Source organism: Danio rerio, chromosome 1 (genome assembly GCF_052040795.2).
Source record: "Danio rerio strain M-AB ecotype USA chromosome 1, GRCz13ab, whole genome shotgun sequence".
In the NCBI taxonomy this organism is placed as follows: Eukaryota; Metazoa; Chordata; class Actinopteri; order Cypriniformes; family Danionidae; genus Danio; species Danio rerio.
The window spans coordinates 15,331,226-15,354,205 of NC_141021.1; the positions used below are offsets into that span (position 1 = coordinate 15,331,226).

At 35.7% G+C, this 22,980-nt stretch overlaps 1 protein-coding gene across 50 annotated transcripts in view; it reads left to right on the top strand.

Moving 5' to 3' along the window:
* The window catches only part of ank2a (ankyrin 2a, neuronal), a 131,158-nt gene that overhangs the window by 33,333 nt on the left and 74,845 nt on the right, over nt 1-22,980 (top strand). For 32 of the 50 annotated variants that reach the window (XM_087236795.1, XM_087236805.1, XM_087236801.1 and 29 more), the window contains exons 1-3: nt 7,005-7,258; nt 15,413-15,514; nt 21,730-21,828. In XM_087236795.1, coding sequence (XP_087092921.1) covers nt 7,133-7,258; nt 15,413-15,514; nt 21,730-21,828 — 327 coding nt within the window. In that variant the 5' untranslated portion in view covers nt 7,005-7,132. Of the gene's footprint in view, nt 1-7,004; nt 7,259-11,035; nt 11,572-15,412; nt 15,515-21,729; nt 21,829-22,980 lie in introns of those variants that run through there. The other 18 variants (XM_087236796.1, XM_087236832.1, XM_087236802.1 and 15 more) reach the window with 2 other exon arrangements.

Consider the following 22,980-nt stretch of genomic DNA (forward strand, 5'->3'; position numbering starts at 1 on the left):
TTGTATATTATGGTACAAAAACCTCATAATTAACTGCCAGTACATTTTCTGCTATTTTACAGACAATTATATATATTTTTATATTTATATTTCTCTATATATTATTTATTATACATGATAATATTTCAAACTACTAAAATGTCAATAAAAGTTACTTTGGTAAACTGTAGAGTTGAATTTTTAACATTGAAAGTCAACAAAGCAGAGATCAAGGTTCCATGAAGCAGTTCACCATCTTAAATAAAGCAAAAACACTTGTGAATAACAAAGTTTGGAAATTGTTACTTAACAGATTGTGCATGAATGTCCATGAAAAAAATCATGAGCACTACAGCATTTTTGCCTCTTTATAGTTTATCTAACTTAATATGCTGTGATTTAGACACTGAAATAGCTGGTTTTGATCTGGTTGACTGTGACTTAAACAATTATAGCAGGTTGAAGGAACCTAACTGTTCTTCCATCTTTGCTCTGCATAGTGTGTAAGTCTGTTTTTGAGCTGGTTACACACGGCTCTTGTGCTGCACTGGAGAATATCAGTTATCATACAGGATCAATGTTTTATAGATTTTTTTTCTGCATTTCAATAGCTTCTTTCTGCTGCTTTTCAGTCTGTTGCTTTGTGCATGAATAAATAACAACCAGCACATGTTAAGGGATAGAATCTTTTACTGGAATGTAACACCATCTGTAGTAAATGAAATGTTTTTGATCCATTGTAAATAATTTATTGGAATTGTGGAATAGCGCTTTGGGTGAACAGGTTTGAAACAGGGCCTGTATTTTAAATAGATTTTTATTGATGCAACATAAATAAACATAAATAAAAGTTAATTGACTTCAGTGTATATTTTTCACTTAAATAGAATATAAATAGAAGTGATGAAAACATTATTTTATAGTGTTATATATGTATTTTTTTCTAATTCAAGTGAAAAAAATGTTTTTAAAGGAATTATTACACACATTTTATACTTTCATTTCAAAAAGTATAGAATAGAATTTAATTAATTTATTCATCCAGATCAGATTAAAATTATTATTATTATTATTATTATTATTATTATTATTATTATTATCATTATTATTATTATTACTATTGTTGTTGTTGTTATTTACCACAAAAAGGGACAGAACACTAATAGGCCTACTGAAAATAAAATAAAATGTTGCATATTATTCCAAATTATATTAAAAATTCAGTATTTATCTTAAATTACACCGATTGAAATAAAAAAATGACAATTCATAATTCGTTTAATATCATTTTCTAATTCGTTAGATGATTTAACTGATGACTACAGTTGAAAAATACAATGTTTAAAAAGTAATATGATTACAGTTTGTACCAAATGCCAAATTTATTTGATTGCTTTGTTTTTTTTTTTTTTTTTTTAATTATGTTAAAAATGTGCAAAATAAAAAAACTATCAGTTTCCTCTTTTTAACCCAAAATACCACTGTAGCCCCTAACCATGCTCATTATATGGTACACAAACGATGGTCCGTTCTCAGAGAGCATCTACACTGCTCCAGAAGTGAGCTTGTTTGGAGCTCCTGGATGACTGTGCAGTTTAGCCAGCAGGTGTCAGTGTGCAGATGTCTGATTCATTGAGGTGTAGTTACTTTTAGAGACCAAAGGGTGGTGATGAAGTATTTTGTTTTTGTCATGTACACGACAGGTGTTTGAGCACGGAGTGGTAAAGTCTGCATGGGCTAGTTTGTGTAAGGGATATATACTGCATATATTCTGGTAAGGACCACAATTTACAAAATTTCCTTTGAAACTGACCTGTAAAGGCTTTGTACTTATTTGCCATATTATGATACTGATGTGTAATAAAACATATGAATACAATTTATATAATTGAATCTTGAAAGCAATCTTCCTTGATGAACAGAAATTTTTTTCTTTTATTCTTTGTAACATTACACATTAGACATTTTGCTTTGCTTTGCATTAATGAGTTGCATTAAAAGTTAAGACGCTCATAAAAATGACTTTCTTTTTAAACTATTAATTTTAAATGAAAGTTTAATTATTTTTAGATGATCTTGACTGAAAACCAGAGATTTATGAATGGTTAGAGAGCTGCAAATTCTGAGAATTGATGATTTCCTCACCTTTCAAATGAGCAACAAGTAATCTATGTTGTTTGCAATATTTCTCTGTTTGTGCTCCAGTTTTATTTGCAGTTATTTGCAAATGGCTTAACCGAGATACTCAGAATATTTGTAAAATAAATGACTTTTTCTATAAGATCTTGTCCACTTGACATATTAAATTACTTTTTCCACAAGATCTTGTGCAGTTACCGTTTAGAAGTCACCTTCAAATCCTTCAAGATTTGCAGACCCATCTCTTTGCATCCTGCATCTCTGCATTTCTGAGCACTGTAAAACATAAATTCACATTGCTCAAAACATTTGAGTAAACTAACTAATGTTTTCAAGTCTAGAATTTTACATTTTTATTTAGCACCACACCAATGTGTGTAGGGTATTGTATTTCTAGTTGCATTTCTATTAGGTACAGTTGATATGTACATTATTAGAGTGTAATAAACTCATTTAATTGAATTTCTCTTTTTGATTTTACAATTTTTTTTTTGTGGTAAATTTATTACCACTTTGCCATGCGGCACACTATAATGGTACATTTCCAAAATAAATTATGCATTGTTAGAAAAGCTAACCAGCTGGTTTCTTGAAATAGTTGGTTCGAACTATCACACAGATGATGGAGTGATAACTTCTGCTGATTAAAAAAATAAATCTGTAATGTCAGATTACTGCTGTGAATTACTAATAGCATCCTAAGGACTGCTTCGCTATTCTCTGTTATTTTGCTTAATTGCACAGCTTTCTGGAATAATCGATTCTGACTGGTCAATTACGACATTCCAAAGTAAATTATTCCCAGATAAAAACCGCTGAGCCTAATACAGGTACATAATTCGGGCACAACAAACCATCTTGTTCAAGAGTTAATAAGTATATTGACATACATATTTAAAAAATAAAGGTCTACATTTTTTTGTCATGCATTCATGTTTGTTTCTGTCGGCTTTATGTTTAATGAAAGATTTAGTACAGATTTTTGTGTAACTGTTTAGTTTAATGCCAAGTAGCCGGGTAATAAGCAATAATAAAGGATCATGTACATCTAGGCAGTTGTTCTTGCAGAATAAAACCCTACAATATAATATATAATATTTAAAAGAAGTCGAATATATATCTAATGAATGTCTAAATGATGTCTCTAAAGCAAGGCTAAATTTGGGCTGCCAGTGAAAATCTAATACACATATAAGAATAGCCCAACTAAACTAGTCGTCAAATACACAGTTTAAACAGACTTCACATCCCAGCAAGCTTTTTTTGTATGTTTAAAAGAAGTCTAATAGATGTCTAATTGATGTCTAAACCTAGATGTCTCTGCTAAATTTGATTTGCCAGTGAAAATCTAATAAACATATAAGAATAGCCCAAAACTACACTAATCATCAAATACACAGTTTAGACAGACTTCACATCCCAGCAAGCATTTTTTGTACGTTTAAAAGAAGTCTAATAGATGTCTAATTGATGTCTAAACATAGATGTTTTGGCTAAAGCAAGGCTAAATTTGGGCTGCCGGTTATCTAAGAATAGCACAGACTATTAAAGTATATAAATCACTAACAGCCCAAATTTAGCCTTGTTTTGGAAAAGACATCCATGTTAGATATCTATTAGATGTCTATTAAACATAACATTGCTTAGTGGGAAACCTGTCTGGCTTTATTCTGTGAGAACAACTAGATGTACATTATCTAGTATTGCTTATTAAGCAATTCTGGAGTTTTGTAGTTGTACTAAAGCACAGACACACATGCACACTCTTCATAAACTGCACTTTAATTCTTCTAACAAGCTAAAAGATGTAAAAGGAAACGTGTATGAGTGGAATGAAGGATGTAGATCACACTGCTTGATATCTGGTTTATTTAGCTTGAGTACATAATCTATTGAAGTCATCTTCAAACGAAAATCATGGATTTACTGGAGTCTGCAATGCAGTTTGTGATCGTTCACTGAAAAAAAAAACTGTAGGTAATAACAAAACTTGCAAGCATGCAGTTTTGGGAAACACACAGCAGTCTGAGTCTATTGCAGTAGCTGTGTGTCAGAGCGTATCATTTCCCTGCAGGTAGATTTGTATATGTGGCTTGCTCTTTGCCCCAGTGTATTCATTCCCAATATACCTCCTCTGTGGTCTTCCCCAAACTCCACCCCAGCAACGTGATGTTCCGCAGTTGTCTCTGTAGACTATCTGTTTGTCATGCTCTCCTTATAACCAATTTCAAGCCACTTCTCTGAAACAACAGCTTTTATTTATCTCTACCCAGTCTTTTCTCCTATTAATGCCATAGCTGGATGCCTTTACATCTGGACAGACTGGTCAGCTCTCTCTCACTCTCTCTCTCTCTTAAATCTTTGCTAGAATTTAGAGTTGCTGTTGAATTAGCGTATTATAAACAAGTTGATAATTTACCATTTTTGATCAAAATGATTTGGGGTGTTAGAGAAATTTTAGTGATAATGAGTGTAGGTTTTTGCTCAGTTTATTTTTAATTTTGTTTCTGTGATTTTTTTTTTTTTTTTTTTTGTAAAATTGTTTTGAGTAGTGATATCCTTTAGAGCAGGGGTGTTCAAACTTTTTCTTTTAAAGGGCCAAAAACAAAACTGTATTGAGGGCTGGGGCGGAAGTTTAATATACCAAATTGTATTATATTTGCCATGGGTAGTTTCCTCACTTATTTGCGTATTACCTTGATTTGCTCGTAGATGACTTGTGCATTGTCCTGTCAAGTGACAGTATTTACATTATTTCACAAGTCTGAATGATTTACAACATTTGAATGAAACATAAAATTTTAGTTGGCTTTTTTTGTAGCTCCTCAATGGGCTATATACACAGCAAGTGTTTGTCAGCCAATGACAATCTTTCTGTGAAAGCTTAATGTGACTATTTTCAATTTCACAAGGTTTCTTTTACAGCATCGATGTTGTGATGTAATCACAATACATTCAGTTCAATAGACTTACAGTAAGCATTCATTTAGTTGTTCAATCGTAAAATGAAATGAAAGGCAGTGTAAGTGCTAGTGCCGTCATGAGCACAGAAACTGCATTGAAAATACTGGGGTAAAATAAACTGTCATATTTTAAAGACATGGTGGGGTAAAATAGATTTCAATGCAATGCTTCTTATCCAGTCTGAGATCAGGCAGTGAAGATCACAGATTTTTTAAATATCAGACCTTAAATGTAAAAATAAATTTTTTAAAGGAAAGACAGTTCAACGGAAGCGATAAGGCTCGCTGGCCCATTAAACAAAGAACCCAAAGGTTCCATTAAATTCGAAATGATGATCTCTGTCAAAGGTGTTCTCCGCAATCAACTCACCATCATCCCCATGGGATGGTAAGCCGAACCAAAGGTTACCATGGGCCAACTTTGTCTCATGGGCCCTACTTTGGGCACCTGTTTTAGAGAAATGGTATATTAAAAAGGTTTTTAAAAGTCAAAGTCTCTCACTCTCCCTTTTTTTAAATCATTGCTAGAATTTGTAGTTGCTTAAGAATGTGCATATTATAAACAAATTCATAATGTACCTTTTTAAAAATTAATTGCGGCAATATAGAAGTTTTAGTGATACTGAGTGTTTTTTTGTCAATTTATCTTTTTTTTTCCCTGTGAGTTATTTTCTTGTAAAATTGTTTTCAGAAGTGATAGAGAAGCATTTTAGAGAAATCACATATTAAAAACTTATTTTAAAAATCAAAGTCTCACCTTCTCTCTCTATCTCTCTTTAAATCATTGCTATAAATAAGAATTGCTGTTGAATGATATTGAGCGAGTGTGTTTTTTTCAACATAGGCTAATTCTGAAAACGGAGCCCTATATACAGTACATTCCTGGAGATTGCGAATAATGTAGACAGAAGAACGTATTGCTGAATTTCGTGTTTAAAACAAACTCTACGGGGTGATATAATGCTGTTCCTGTTCGCGCTTAACAGCTGACCGATTACCTTTGAATGGATGGCTTTCCAGCTGTTACCAGTTTGTCCAGTTAGCTTACCATGTACATTGGCGGACTCGACATGCAGAGAGGAGTTGACTATGACAACGGGGTTTGAGTCTGGTGTAGAACGGTTCCAGAAAGTGGGTAAGACAAAAACAGAAGTAAATAACAGGGTAATAATGTAGTAAAATCTGAAAATGTGTTAAAAGTCAGGCGAGGGTTTTTCTTTTTCTGGATTGCCTTTTAAAACTGTCAATTGGGTTTAGTGAAGTGGTTGGTCAGGTCAGTTGGTGCTTTTGAAAACACTATTGATTGGGTTCAGGGAAGTAAGAGGGTGGGTCAGTCGGTTAGTCAGTCAGTCAGTCAGTCGACAGCAGCCTCTTGTGGATTTATGCAAGAACAGCAAGCACGAATGGCACTAGCGAGAGAAATTTGAGACCTCAAAAAGTGTTCACAGCAGCCTCTGGTGGATTCACGAAAACAAAAACTGCAAAAAATGTACCTCCGAGAACATGTTTCGCGATCTCCTGAAATGTATATAGCGGTACGTTTTCAGTATGAGCTTGGGTCGTTGTTTTATATTTGTTTCTGTGAAAATTTTCTTGTAGAATTGTTTTGATAAGTGATAGAGAACCATTTTAGAGAAATGGTATTAAAAAGGGGTTTAGAAGTCAAAGTCTCTCTCTCTCTTTCTCTCTCTCTCTCTCTCTCTCTCTCTCGATCTCTCTCTTTCTCTCTCTGGTCTCTAGTTTGCACATGGTGATATAAATTCAGATTCAGCAAGTAAGCTTTTCTCTCCAGCCAACCACTGCACTGGACTCGCAGTGGGGGGAAAACAGTCAAACTGCACCGAAGAGTGAATTCACAGAGGATCACAGTAGATAAGTTATTCAGAGTGAAGGACAGAGACACGGAGCATTTGTTATCTCTTTATTCAGAGAAGGCGCATTAGTAAGGGCCATTGGGAATGCAAAACAGCGACTCCATCCTTTGCTTTACACAGCTTTAGTTATCTTTAAGGGATTATTCCACATCTGAAATCTTTGTGTCGATTGGCATCATGGCACACGCTGCAGCACACCTGAAAAAGGCAAGGGAACTGGAACAACCTCCTGAGATAAAGGCTCTCGCCAAAGCCAGAGAGAGACGCAGGAGGCATAAAGAGAGGGCAGAACGCAAACGAAAGGTATTGAGATTTACAGACCACTAAAAACATTTGATTTCACCTCAGATTTGTCCATTATAGCTCTGATAAAGCTGACCTATTGACCTATTAGTCATATTTACAGTATTAGAGCAGACTGCTGGGTTTAAAGAAATCTGAGATCATATATTTAAAATGTTTAATAATTCAAAATTAATATGCAAATCATGGCAAAGAAAAGGAAATATTCAGAAATATTCATTGTCTTTCTTGATATGCTGAAGTACGGTGTTGTGGTGCACTGTTTAATGTGTAGTAATTCATTGTGAATTGTTCATTTCTGTGCTTTCAGTGTTAGCGGATGTAAAATACTGTATCTGTGATGAGAGTTAATCTCACTGACATTCACATGCACAGAGGGTTTATTAAGGTCAAAGGGTACGATGATGTCATACACGATATGATCTTGATTTGAATATTTTCATATGGCATCTTAATGAAACTTCTTTTTTCAAAATTGCATTAACAGTAAGTCATTTTATAATTGTTAATGATTATTATTACATGTTGCTAGTGCATGCAAATTTAATTCAATGGCCTCAGTCTGATTACTTATGCATGCCTTTTCATGCAGCATGGTTTTTATTATAAGATATTTTTTTTTGTTTATTTGAAATGTCAAATTAATTTTGATTTCTCATTTGTCAAACCATTGTTATCTGCAGCATGCAATAATTAATTAATGAATCGTTTTATGGTGTCTTTTTTCAGTTTTTCGTGCTGCAGATGAGCTCTAGGGATAAATCCTGTAGTCAGCTGTTCTGCACCTGTTTCAGAGCACAGATACTGGAAGAGGCTTAGAAAATAGGATCATCCTGTATGCAGATTTGTCTCTACAGGGCAAAATCTCATTGGTTGCATGTGTAATGATGATACAACATTTTGACACATGTTTTTTAATAAAGTTTTTTAAGTGTTAGTAAATAATCATAATGCAGCCAAAGATTTGTTATAAGAAATTATCATTATTAATTCATTTATTTGTCACGACAGACATAATGAACAAATCTTTCATTAAATACCCATCGTTTACAAAGAAGTTTAAAAAAAGAGTTTTAAAAAAGCTTAATGGAAGTGAAAATGTTTACCATCAGAAATGTGCTATTAAACATGTAAACATGTCCTGTAATTATGAGTGTAGCTGTTTGACCCGCATGATCTCCTGGAACCTTTAACTGCTCATATAAGCAGGTTAACATAACTGAAATACATATAATGTTTAGAGCTGTGAATGTACATGTTTTCATATAGACTGCAGTTTTACTGTAAATACACCTTGAGAATTAAAAAGCAGTTATAATTCGCAAAGATACAGTTTAATTGTTTGGAGTCCGTAAGATAAAACTTTTTATCTAAACTTTTATATTTTTTTACTTTCTAAAACATTTTAAATTTGCTAAAAGAAAAGCACATTTGTAATTGCAGTGAGTTACAGGAACAAATTACATTTTAAAATATTAAAACACTAAGAAAAAAATTAATTAATTATATATATATATATAGTGCATCCGGAAAGTATTCATAGCGCTTCACTTTTTCCACATTTTTTTATGTTACAGCCTCATTCCAAAATGGATTAAATTAATTTATTTCCTCAAAATTCTACACACAATGCCCCATAATAACAATGTGAAAAAAGAAAAAAAAATTAAATTGTAGCAAATTTATTTAAAAAACAAAAACAAAAAAAAAAAACAGAAAAATCACATGTACATCAGTTTTCACAGCCTTTGCTCAATACTTTGTTGATGCACCTTTGGCTGCAATTACAGCCTCAAGTTTTTTGAATATGACGCCACAAGCTTGGCACACCTGTCTTTGGGAATTTTTGCATATTCCTCTTTGCAGTACCTCTCAAGCTCTATCAGGTTGGATAGTAAGCAACCCATTGATTATCATGCTTATTTTATGGTCATATACAAAGTTGTTGACGAGTTATTACTAGTATTGCATTTTGCAGCAAAATTGTAAGTTACAGCACTTACCAACTGTGAATCAGTCACAGGCTGAGAGAGAGAAAGAGGGGTGTGTGTGTGTGTGTGTGTGTGTGTGTGTGTGTGTGTGTGTGTGTGTGTGTGTGTGTGTGTGCGTGCGTGTGTGTGTGTGCAACGCAATCTCACAGTAATTCGTAATTTTTTGATTTAGTGGCTAATTCGTATGAATTCGTAAGATCTAATATGTACAATTTAGTATGATTTGCTCATCCCCCAATGATGGTTGGGGTTAGGGGTGGGGTTGGGTGCCAAGCCCTCTTTTTAAAATTAATTTTAAACAGTAGGTAGGTTAATTGAGCCTTTTACGATGATACCCAGAGACTCAGAACGGGGGTACCGTCTCTGTAATATTTAGGTGTTTTTGTGTAATATTTATTATTTTGAGTGATTGGACAACCCAATTCAACCTAGGAGTGAAGAGAGGGTTATAGGATTGTTGATGGGAAGGGAGGAAATAGAGAGAGGGAGGGTGGGTTCGAGAGAACGAGAAGAATGGTGCTAGAGGGCTGGTCTGCCTTAAATAAGTTTTATTGAGTAGGTGATTGGTTAAGAAGACAAAGTGAGGCGTGGTTCTGCCTTTGTTAACAAGTTAACTCCATTAGATGATTGTCACAATTTGTGTTATGCTGGCTGAAAGTCTTTTCGCATCCTAATTGAAATTATTAAATTAAGTGGTCCAAGTCTATTTATGTGTATTTTAATATTCTGTGGAAGCCGTAGGACCAAGAAAAGTTTATCCAATCAAAAATTTAAGTCTGAACATTACAATAGGTTACCTGCTTGTCAAAATGTGTAATTGCTTACCTCTGCACAGCCTGTTTAAACAGAAAGAATTGCCATTGGCATGTTCAATGACAGAGAATGTATGACAAACATCGACAACCTACCTTCTTTTTCAAGTTTGGTTTTGTAATTGCTACATCTTCTATAAAGATTTCTATCTGGTTAAGGTTTCATGATGTATTGTAGAGACGTGGCTTTGGATTGCAAGAATTTGTGTTACAGTACCTGCCTTTTTGCAAGTAAGTCTGTGCATGTTGCCAAGGTGGTTCATTCAAGGTGATGTAAATATCAGTGTCCTCAAAATTACACAGAGAAATGTGTCTCGAATGCAGATAGGTCTCCACAAGAGTCACTGAGTTCACTACTAATCTTGAGGGTGGCACATTTATATAGAACTGTGAACAAACTGACTTAATTTGCCCCGTTAACTGTTGTAAAACAGATTGTACAATGGTTAGCAGGCAAAATGGCATTGACAGAGTAGTCAATGGCACATCAATATGTCTGTAGTAGAAGTCGAACTAGTGCTGACTCACAGTGTAATCAATGTGAAGTGCCTCAGGGCCAGAGATGACCCACAGACACCAATCTGATTCACTTTACTATAGCGGTTTAGTCTCCTCGTGTGTGATTGGAATTATGTGCTGTTAACCTGCATTGCGAAAGATTTCACCGAATTTTGTAGCTCTTATTCTCACACTAAATGCAAATGGTTTGTTGTTTGGAGACCATAGATATTGTGTTTTTTCTGAGTATGCCCTCTTTTTTGGACTTTAGTTGTCTCAGTAGATAGACATTCCTGAAGCTCAGGAGGATAAGGGCAAGTTTCCCAGCTGGCTCTTCCCGGCAGGATTGCCTCTCGCTGTTCCTTGCCCTGTCACATAGCTGCCTAGGCCTGGAGGGGTTAAAAATAACCCATCCCAGGATTCTGGATGGGGCGGATGTTCAGCCTGATATAGCAATGGGAGACACATTTACGGCCGCAGTTGTCAGTCACGAAGCCAGGCGGGAAGAGAGACAAAACCGGAAAAGCAAAGGAGACAAGGGATCAACTCCAACACGGGTCGAAGATTCTCACTGAAGGCGTGGGGCAGGGATCAGAAAGAGCACATAAGAGATGATGTTTGGGACCTGAGGAGAAAGATAGACATGAAAGTTTGGGGGATTTTGCATTAGCTGGATAGATGCTCTGAAGCTGATAATTGAATGGGCTCCTGGGTACTACCTGAAGACTGAGGATAATGCAAACCCATAAAGCTAAGTGCATGTGAGCCAGTTAGAATCAATCTCCAAAGGAACGGTCTGATGTTTGGTGGCTGGTTGTCACTGAAAAAGACACAGCAAGTGAGGGGAATACACTGATGTAAAGTGTGGTGCTGCATTTTGCAAAGCTTTGGATCACTATTTACCATGGGCAATGCTGCAATGTGTAGGGTGTGTGGTTCTAATAAAGGCCTGCGGACTATTGGAAGTGATCCATATCTGGAGCGTTACTACAACTATGAGACGGATACTATGGTAAGGGCATCTTAATGACACCTCAGATCAGTAGAGGATTGTTGATGTAATTTACCACTGGAACCAATACACGCTAGTACTAACTCAGAATCTTTAGCAACTACTATGATTGCAGTTAATGTGTCATTTAGAACATTTGGTATATTAAATCTTAACAGTGTTATGCCATTGTCATGTACTGAGCTGCATATAATTCCTAATTAGTTTGATATTATTTACATAAAAGAAGATTTTTTTTGAGAAATGTCTTTACAAAGGAACAAAGGAATACATGGAAATGAAATCAACAGCCAATAAAACGGTTTGGATACCCAGGGATCATGCTAATCTTCTCTGTATCAAACCAATTTTAGTATATGTGATGTCTCAGGCAACATGAATGCCAACCGTCCTTAACAGTTTTTGTAAACGTAGCTATTATCTTAAAATTTTTGCCACTTTTATATTATTTAAGCAGTTTCATAAGATCTTGAAAGTGTTGTTAGCTTGAATAATTTATTTATTCATTCATTTTGCCTACAGTGCATTTTAAAAGTATTCATAGCGCTTGAGGTGAACCTGAAAAATTTGCTCAATACTTTGTTGATGCACCTTTGGCAACAATTACAGCCTCAAGTCTTTTTGAATATGATGCCACAAGCTTGGCACACCTGTCTTTAGGATTTTTTGCCCATTCCTCTTTGCAGTACCATTTAAGCATTGTCAGGTTGGATGGGAAGCGTTGGATGGTACAGCTAATTTCAAATCTCTCCAGAGATGTTCAATAGGATTTAGGTCTGGGCTCCGGCTGGGCCACTCAAGGAAATTCACCGAGTTGTTGTGAAGCCACTCCATTGATAATTTGGCAGTGTGCTTTGGGTCATTGTCCTACTGGAAGATGAACTGTCGCCCCATTCTGAGGTCAAGAACACTCTGAAGCTGGTTTTCATTCAGGATGTTTCTGTACATTGCTTCATTCATCTCTTCCTCTATCCTGACTAGTCTTCCAGTTCCTGCTGCTGAAAAACATCCCCATCATGATGCTGCCGCCACCATGCTTCACTGTAGGGATGGTATTAGCCTGGTGCTGAGCGGTGCCTGGTTTTTTCCAAACATACCGCCTGGCATTCACTGCAATGAGTTAAATTTTAGTCTCATCAGACCAGAGAATTTTGTTTCTGATGGTCTGAGAGTGAATAAATCCATTTTGGCATAAGGTTGTAAAATTGAAGCGCTTAAAAGTGAGCGCAAATTTGGTTTAATAAGATTTGGTAGATCCAAAAACCATTTCAAATCTGTTGGCATCCACATTTTGTAATGTGAAGGATGCTATACAACAGGGTTGAGGATCCACGTGCAGTTTATTACAAGAATGGTCTGGCAGGCAATGGTCAACAAGGTCAAACAGGTACATGCAGAGCAATCCAAACTCGTGGTCACAGAACAGACAAATAGTCAGTGAATCACTGAATCAAATAGTCAGCAATGAATCAAAACAAACTAACAAAGCAAGGGTCAAAACAAGGCGAGGCTAAAACAAAAAACCTGTTGTAATGCACACAGATAAACAAGACTCAGCCCTGAATAGTGTGTGTGTGTGGTTTATAAAATCCATATAGTGGTGGATTTGTAGTCCTTTAGCGATTTGCATGTTTACCAATGATTTGCAGCCGCTAGATCGCTGGTGCTCATAACACAACACAGTGTATCAAGCACTTTAACGTTTAAACATCATTGTTGTTATATCATGTTTAATAGTTAAATCTTTGAATTGTCACAAACTCATTTTGAACTTTTGTTGCCTGCTTGACTTCCTATAGTGTGCAGGGCTACTTCATGAACCAACGTTTAGTCTCTGTTTAACTTTGGATCCCACACGTGTTGGGTTATGACCTCTGGACCTCAAAAGGAGCAAAGGTCAGGAGGTCATGCCTCGAATATTTTGGTCAATAGCTTGTGGTGACCAGACACAGTAAAGCTTCACACTCTACATGACCTGAGAGTTACTGATCTATAAATTAACACCTTAAATACTACTGCCAGAGCTTAATTATCTTAAATGAGATCTTAGTATTAATGTTATTCTTCGAATGGCAAGGCTTTCAGTGCATAACTGTACACACATACATATCTGTGTGTGTGTGTGTGTGTGTGTGTGTCATGTCAGCTGCCTTCATTCTGTTTTGCTGTCTATATTTAGCATAGTTATAGTCACACAATTCTGATAAGAGGAGATGCTAGCAAATGCTAGCATGATATAAATGATACAAACATGCTTCTAGAATAGTCCCACCATGGCACACAAACATGCTGTTCATCCATTCAAAAGCCATAGCAACATGACAGCTATACATGACAGCTACATGATGAAAGCAGTATAGTGATACGTGCTATAGTCACACTAAAACATACAATGAAACATCCCTGCTAAAAAAAAAACATATGTTGGTAAGGTAAGTTTTGATGTAGGTCTTGCTGGTTTCAGTGCTGGTCTTGCTGGTTTTAGTGCTGGTCTTGCTGGTTTTAGTGCTGGTCTTGCTGGTTTCAGTGATGGTGTTGCTGGTTTTAGTGCTGGTCTTGCTGGTTTCAGTGATGGTGTTGCTGGTTGTAGTGCTGGTCTTGCTGGTTTCAGTGATGGTGTTGCTGGTTTTAGTGCTGGTCTTGCTGGTTTCAGTGATGGTGTTGCTGGTTGTAGTGCTGGTCTTGCTGGTTTCAGTGATGGTGTTGCTGGTTTTAGTGCTGGTCTTGCTGGTTTCAGTGATGGTGTTGCTGGTTGTAGTGCTGGTCTTGCTGGTTTCAGTGATGGTGTTGCTGGTTTTAGTGATGGTCTTGCTGGTCTCAATGCTGGTCAGCAAATCTAGCATTGAAACTAGCAAAACCAGCACTAAAATCAGAAAGACCAGCATAACAGCATTAAAACATACCAACATATGCAGTGATGCTATAATGTCAAGGCAATAAGCTAAAATATGCTAACAACATACTAAAACCCTATCTATCTATCTATCTATCTATCTATCTATCTATCTGTCTGTCTGTCTGTCTGTCTGTCTGTCTGTCTGTCTGTCTGTCTGTCTGTCTGTCTATCTATCCCAGTGGTCACCAAGCTTGTTCCTGGAGGGCCGGTGTCCTGCAGATTTTAGCTCCAACCCTAATCAAACACACCTGAACAAGCTAATCAAGGTCTTACTAGGTATGCTTGAAACACCTAGGCAGGTGTGTTGAGGCAAGATAAAGCCAAACCCTGCAAGGACACCTGCCCTCCTGGACCGAGATTGGTGACCCCTGATCTATCCGTTCGTCCGCCTATCTGTCTGTCTGTCCGTCTATCTATCTATCTATCCGTTTGTCCGTCCGTCGGTCCATCCATTTATCTATCTGTCTGTCTGTCTGTCCGTCTGTCTGTCTGTCCGTCTGTCCGTCTGTCCGTCTGTCCGTCTGTCCGTCTGTCCGTCCGTCCGTCCGTCCGTCCGTCCGTCCGTCCGTCCGTCCGTCCGTCCGTCCGTCCGTCCGTCCGTCCGTCCGTCCGTCCGTCTGTCCGTCCGTCCGTCCGTCCGTCCGTCCGTCCGTCCGTCCGTCCGTCCGTCTGTCTGTCTGTTTGTCTGTCCGTTCGTCCGTCCACAACAATTAAAAGAACCACAATTTGAAGTGAAGCGCGTTTTAAAAATCTAAAGAACCTTTTACACTAGGAAGAGCACCGGACGCCAACATTACTGCCTATTTTTAGAAAATGTATGTCACATTGCAGTGACAAAATAAGTCAAACAGTCTTTGTTTACACGAATATCGCTTTGCAATCTGTCATTGTTTTAGAGCTGCACAGAGGTTTTCTGATGTTTTCCCTGTTGGTTTGATTCTACAGTCGGACAGTAACACCAGCTTCCTGCGAGCAGCCCGGGCAGGCAACATTGAAAAGGTGCTTGAGTTCCTCAAGAGCGGACAAGACATTTCGACATGCAACCAGGTAACTTATAACAAAAACACTCTTTCATACTTTTGAGACCAAGAAATGAATGCACCAGTTTCTTATAGCTTTTCTCTCAGCCTAAATGCATTATTTCATACATAATTCAACAACCTGGAAGTGTTGCACACTGTAACATTTCAACGCAGTTCTTAGATTTTGTATTTATATGAATATGATCTAATCTGTGGGAATCTGTTGACTAATGCTAAATTTGAAGACCTCTGATTTCCAAGAATCAGGCTGCTGTAAACTTCTTTCCAGCTTAAGAGACAGGTTCTTTCAACTCTCTGTTAGCTATACGGTTTTTAGAAAGTCCTGGTAGATTGTACTTTGTGAGAAGGGGATAATCCCGATTATTTTAAATGTGTATGTTTTTAGTTTGCTTTCACCCATTGTTGTCTAGCCTGGGCAAAAGCTACATTGACAGAAGCGCTGATTCCTGCAAATGGTGCAGTGCCATCATGACATCACAGGCTATATCTCTGCCAGGCAGTTCTTTCTAGTACATCAAAGCCTTTTTACTTGTGCGTGTCTCTGGCAGCTGTTCACACTCGCGACCTTCTGTACCTTCTGCATTACCAAACCCTCCCACTGCCACACTGCTGTGTTCAACCTCTTTCAAATTACCAGTGGGATAATATGTTTTATTTTTTGACTTGCAAAGTTTAGATAGCAATACTGAAATGGAAACAATTCAATTGTAAGTCGCTTTGAACAAAAGTGTCTGCTAAAGACTAAATGTAAACGTAAAAAACAAAAACTTTCCTTACAGTCAGATATGACTAGGTCGTCTTTTTTTTTTTAGCAGTAAACAAAAGATTGCACATGCAAAATTAGCATTTATTGAGGTTTAGCGGAGGTACAAATGACAAAATTGTTAACAAGTCCTCTTCAAGTTCTGTTTTAGTGGTGTGTGCTGATTAAAAATGATATGGTAAATGAAGTACTGAGAGTTGCAGTCTAACAAACAAATCCAGAAACCATGATATCCTGGAGGAAAGAGTTTTATGTGCCTGATTGTTGCTTCTGTTTTCTATAAGGTTATTTTTGGGTGTTGCATAAAATATAAACATAAAAGAAATGTTTCAACTTACTGAATTGTCACTTCAAGTCACTAAAATGTCCAATTTTAAACAATAAAGTTTAATCAGTAGAATTAACACATAAAATTGATTTACTAAGAAAATATCACATATATAATATATTATATATGTGAAATATTTTGTTTGGACCGCACATTACAGATTGTAAAAGACTGAATCATATGGACTTAAAGGAAACTATGTTGGTGTTTATGCTTATAATACAGTACCTTTTACGGGTGGGTTGGGCTGGGGGGCTAATGGGAGAGTAACCTGTACTATAAAAACGACTGTATAAGAAGAATGTAATAGTTGTATGTGATGCCTCTGGTGATCTGTTTGTTCCGTTATGTTAAAACGAATAAAAACAAAAGTAAAAAAAAAAAAAAAACTTGATTTACTAATAACTTAATTGCATATTTCACAATATAAAGTTTTCATATTTTAAAAAAAACAACCATTTTTTTCTGACTTAAATAGAAAGAAAAAAGACGGTTGCCATAAATCAATAAAATAAATAAATTGATAAATTTAGAGAAAGAAAGAAAGAAAGAAAGAAAGAAAGAAAGAAAGAAAAGAAAAGATATTTTGAACTGTATTTGGCTGAAACTTCTAAAATAACAAAAATGCCTCAATGGAAGTTAGTAATATTCAGATTTTTTAAAATTAACAGTTGCTAATTTATCATGATTGTTGTGTACTTTTTGTTTATTTTGAATTCCATTATGGAACATAAACAAAGTTTTAACAAAGTAAAAGAAATAAAAAAATATAAAAAATATACTATATGCTATATATTCATGCGTATATATTTATTTAGATAAATTTATTTAAATTGTAGTTTATTAAATACAATTATTTACCTCTATCATTTTATTATACAATACACTTAATATTACAAATAATAATTATTTATATAATATTTTATGTACTATAAATGTATTTAAATATGTAAATATTTATGTTATTTTTAATAGCAGTATGTAGTTAAATATGATTAAAGACAGAAATTATCATTAGTCATTTTTACTATATATTTTGTCAGAAATTGCAATATATTTGCAGAATATATTATATTTTATACAATGTAAAACCCAACAGTTAAATTTATCAAATGAGATGACGGAAGTAAACTCACAATTTACTGAAAGTTAATTCTGCTCATTTTCATCTCAGTTCCCAGTATTCATATAGATTAGTTTAACTCAAATGGTTTGTAGCAATCGTTTTCCTCAAACGATTTGAGTTGCCTTTACTTATTGGGTTTTATAATACTCAGTTGGTTTGAGTTTTACGGTGCGCAAATTGCTTTATTTACAGTTCACAGTACTCATTAGGATTAGTTTTTGAACTTAAATGGTTTGTTTCAATCAGTTTTCTCAAATAGTTTGAATTACCCTACTTTATTTGGTTTTACTGGGTATAATAAATATATTTCTTTATAAAATGCATATTTTTAGAGCTTGAAATATCTAGAAAAAAATGTTTTAAAACTGACTATTTAAGAGGTTTCTAATTCCCTTGATAAAAATGATTTGAGCGAATTAAATAAAATTAGACAGCACAGCAGCTTAAATCTTGAGTTTAAGTTTATTTCAAAGCATTTTTTTTCTTTGCATACATTTAAAAAAAAAAAATTATATTTTTGATCTTGAAATATCTAGAAAAATGAACATGTTTTAAAACTGACCATGGCTATTTAAGATAGTGTAACGAGGAGACTGACACGGAGGGATCCATTATGCAGTATTTATTGCTCAAACTCTTATTCACACACACAATATCACTAACATGCAAACACACAACAACAACAGTCTATGATGAATAGACTGGCGATGAACAGACACAGGGAGTATTACCAGGCATAGATCGAGGGCAGGCTGCAAGTATCAGAGTCCGTGAACCAGGCGTGGGTCGTGGGCAGGTAGCGAACATCAGAGTCCGTTTAACAGGCGTGGTTCGTGGGCAGACAGCGAGTATGAGAGTCCGTATACAATGCGTGGGTCGTGGGCAGGCAGAAGGCGAAGCAGAGTCAAAAAACAGGCTGGAGTAATACACGAGGAATCAGGCAGGAATAACGCTCAGAAATGCTGGCCGGGGCTAAACAAGACTTCGCACTGAATGAGCGTTTGGTGCTGGCTTAAAAAGGGTACGTGGGTCATTAGCGGGATTCAGTTCAGGTGTGCATGATCAGAGTAAATGGATGATGTAATGCTTAGAAGTCCGGAAATGGTGGCCTCTGCTGGCCAGCGAGGGGAATGACTGGGACCGAGTCGGTGACAGATAGATTTAAAGCTATTTAAGAGTCTAATTATTTTATTTCCATATCAGGTCTAGAAAGTCTTTTTCAGGTCACACCTTTACATTTCATCATATTTTTACTCATTTAAATCATCTAGAAATATTATTTATGAAATTAATCTAGGTGGTTCATTCCGCTGTGATGACCCCTGATGAATTAGGGTCTAAGCCGAAGAGAAATAAATCTAGACTATAACAGAAAGCAGCTCCTTTTTGTATTTATTTATTTAGGTTTCAAGAGTTCACACTTAGCTGATGATCTACCAAAAGCTTGTTTGGCATGCTGTCCCGGAAGAGAGCCCTGAGCTCAAGGGATCCTCGAGCCCCGGGCTCCCTCCCGTTCGCAGAGCGAGAGGGTAGCTTGAGCTCGGTGGAACTTAGAATTCCCCCGCTCCAGTAGCTAAGTAAACACGTGAGAAAAAGAGGGCTAGACAAGTGCTTGATTGTTAGGCATGATGTATATCCGGAGAACCTGGGGAAAACCCACACGGACATGGGGAGAATATACAAACTCCTCACAAAAACACCCACCGGCCTGGCAAAACCAGGGCCGGCAGTGCTAACCACTTGGCCGCCGTGCCGCCCGATATATGGTAAAGGAGGAGAATGGGGAGGAAGGGGATTTCTTCCAAACAAAGATAAAATGGACTGAAGACTGTGGTTATTTATAGTAGCTTATAGGACTCATAAAATTGGAAGATCATGATAAGCTAATACGAGACCGTGATAAATCATAAGCACGTGATCCTCTCGAAATTAGTTTATAAACAAACTTCAGTTAATTGCTTCATAATTTTATCTATCATTTCAAACTAGAAATGTAAATAAAAGTCACTTTGGTATTTAAAATCAGAGTCAGAGCTAAGATCTGAATCCTCAAACGCAATGCAATAGCATAAATAGATAGACAACCAAATACAATAAATAGCTTATTCATGTTTTGCAACTTTTTTTTACAGTATGATTACTTATTTATTTTTAAAAGTTCAATACCATAGGATTTTTATGACCCCTTTATTACATAACATGTGAATTTGCCTCTGCTCTGATGTATAATAGGTTTTACTCTGTCATTTTCTCTTATGATGTTATGTGGAGTCAGCAGTAACGAGCACAACAATGGACAGACGTTTCATGCCTTTTTCTCTAAACTCCACTCTTCTAATCCTCACTGAGTGATATTGCAATATAATCTGCCCATGTTTTAGCTGTTTTTCCCCCTTTCCACTCTTTCACCGGAATCCCTCTCTCCGGATGTGAAAAAGTCCTCCAGCTTTCATTATCCAAATAAATGAGATTAGTGTGCGGTTAATTCTCTCCGCTGTCACTGACGAGTCTGAATGTTACACAAGAGCTGTCAGACACGGGACGAGTTGCATTAGTAGATGAAGACAGGTGCTGATAAAGGGAAGGCCTATTTGCAGCATGAGAAAAAGAGATTAAATGCTACTATTCCACGCTTAACACGGAAGCTTGAGTTACTAATAACATAAGTGACTTTGGATGTGATATAACAACTAAAATATGTAATAATTATTCTGTAATGTCTATTCTGTACGCATGGGAATTTCAAATGGAGCTCTGGAGAAAAGTAAAAAATAAATTAAAGTAAAAGAAAGTGTATAAAATATACAGTAAAATAGTAATGTGGCTGACTCACAAAATATAGTTATTTATGTTTTTTTATTTTAAATGTTATTTTATTGTTTTATTATATACAATTATTTACCTACATCATTTTAATGTATAATTTACATTTATTTAAATAAATAGTTACATGTTTATGTCATGTTTAAAAGCAATATGTAGTTAAAAATATATATAATTAAAAACAGAAATTATAATAGAATAAAAAAATAATAATTATAATTATTATGAGAACATTTGCATTTAGTTATTGTTTATTATGTTTAAGACATGAATTGCAAAATATTTTAAAATATATAATTTTAGAGCTTAAAATATTTAGGAAAAAAAATATATATAAATCTTGGATGTCTTAGATGTTTGTAATTTCCATGATTTTTAATATATACAACCCAGTGTAAGAAATAAAATGAAACAGCACAGCAGCTTACAGCTTGAGTTTTAGTTTATTTCAAGGCATTTATTTCTTAATGTGTGGGATTTTCAAATTGGGGTCTGAGGAAATATAAAATAATTAAAAATCTATATACAGTAAAATCATAATTTGTCTGATTGACTAACTGAATGCTATACATTCATTAATATGTGTTTAATTGTATTATTATTTTATTATTTACCGTTATTTACCGATATCACTTTCCGGCCACTTTATTAGGTACACCTGTCCAACTGCTCGTTAACACAAATTTCTAATTAGCCAATCACATGACAGCAACAGAATGCATTTAGACACGTAGACATAGTCAAGACAATCTGCTGCAGTTCAAACCGAGCATCAGAATGGAGAAGAAAGGTGATTTAAGTGACTTTGAACATGGCATGTTTTTTGGTGCCAGACGGATTGGTCTCAGTATTTCAGAAACTGCTGATCTAATGGGATTTTCATGCACAACCATCTCTAGGGTTTACAGAATGGGCGCAAATGTCTTGTTGATGCCAGAGGTCAGAGGAGAATGGCCAGACTCATTCGAGCTGAAAGAAAGGCAACAGTAAATTAAATAACCATTTGTTACAATATATATCTTACATTTTGAGTTTAGATTATTTTACAGCATTTATTTCTTGATTGACTGTGATATTGTGAATCATGAGCAATTGTTTATTTCCTGATTTCCCTAATAACCTAACATCAAATCTGCATTAATACATTTTTTAATCATATCTCTCCCTCCACATGTTCAGAACGGACTCAATGCGCTTCATCTCGCAGCCAAAGAGGGTCACGTGGAGCTGGTGGAGGAGCTTCTGGAGAGAGGGGCGGCTGTGGACTCCTCAACCAAGGTTAAACACCCATAAACACTCACAAACTGGACACATGATTCCCAAATGACCAGAGAGAATGACAGACATCCAGGAATATGATGAGCAGAGCAGGACTCGGGTGACTTCTGTCATCTGACGGACACACACACAAATGCACACACACAAGCACTCGCACTGACTGTAAACAAATAAGCAGCAATCACACTGACAGCGAGAGCTTTATACTGCAGGGACGAAAGCTTTGGAGACTTTATGTCGGTCAAAAATGTGATTATTTTAGTGCTTTTTCATACCATTTGTTTTATTATGGACAAGATCTACAAAAGTCCTTTCTGTTTTTTAGGACAGCAGAGAGCAAATCAGGTCATTTGTCTTATGCAGGCACAAAATGGCAGATAGATTTATGATCAATAGCTTAAAAAGGGATAGTTCACCCAAAAATGAACATTTGCTAAGTATTTATTCAACCTCTGGTGATTCCAAACCTTTATATGTTTCTTTATTCAGTTGAAGACTAAAGAAGAGATTTTGAAGAAAGCTGTAATCCTGTAACCATTGACTTCCATAGTATAAAACAAAAGTCAATGGCTTCAGGTTTCCAGCGTTCTTGTATCACAATGATTTGAAACAAGTAAAGGGTGAAAAAATTATGACAAAATTTCCAGTTTTGGGTCAACTGTCTCTTTAAGCTTAAATGTCACTGAATTGTGTTAGTTTTGTGCTTGATAAAATACAGCTTTAGGGAAATTAATATATACTCAATATACTGTTTTTTTCTCTGTTTTACTTTATATTATAATAAATATTCAGGATATTTTCTGGATTACTGATGATTTTTAACAATGTCTTATTAGATCCAAAAGACAATAAATGCACTGATTTTGTCCAATATTAAATTTTAAAATGGTTTATTCATGAAAACACAATCACATTTAAAAACATTTACAAATGTGAATGTTTCAGCCTGATCTCACAAGGAATCTCACTTTGTCAGTTTAGTGGCTAATTCGTAGGAATTCATACGAATTCAAATGTACAAAAATGTGCAATTTTAAAAAGAAGGCGTGGCACCCAACCCCACCCCTAACCCCAACCGTCATTGGGTGATGAGCAAATCGTACTAAATTGTACGAATTAGATTGTACAAATGCATACAAATTAGCCACTAAA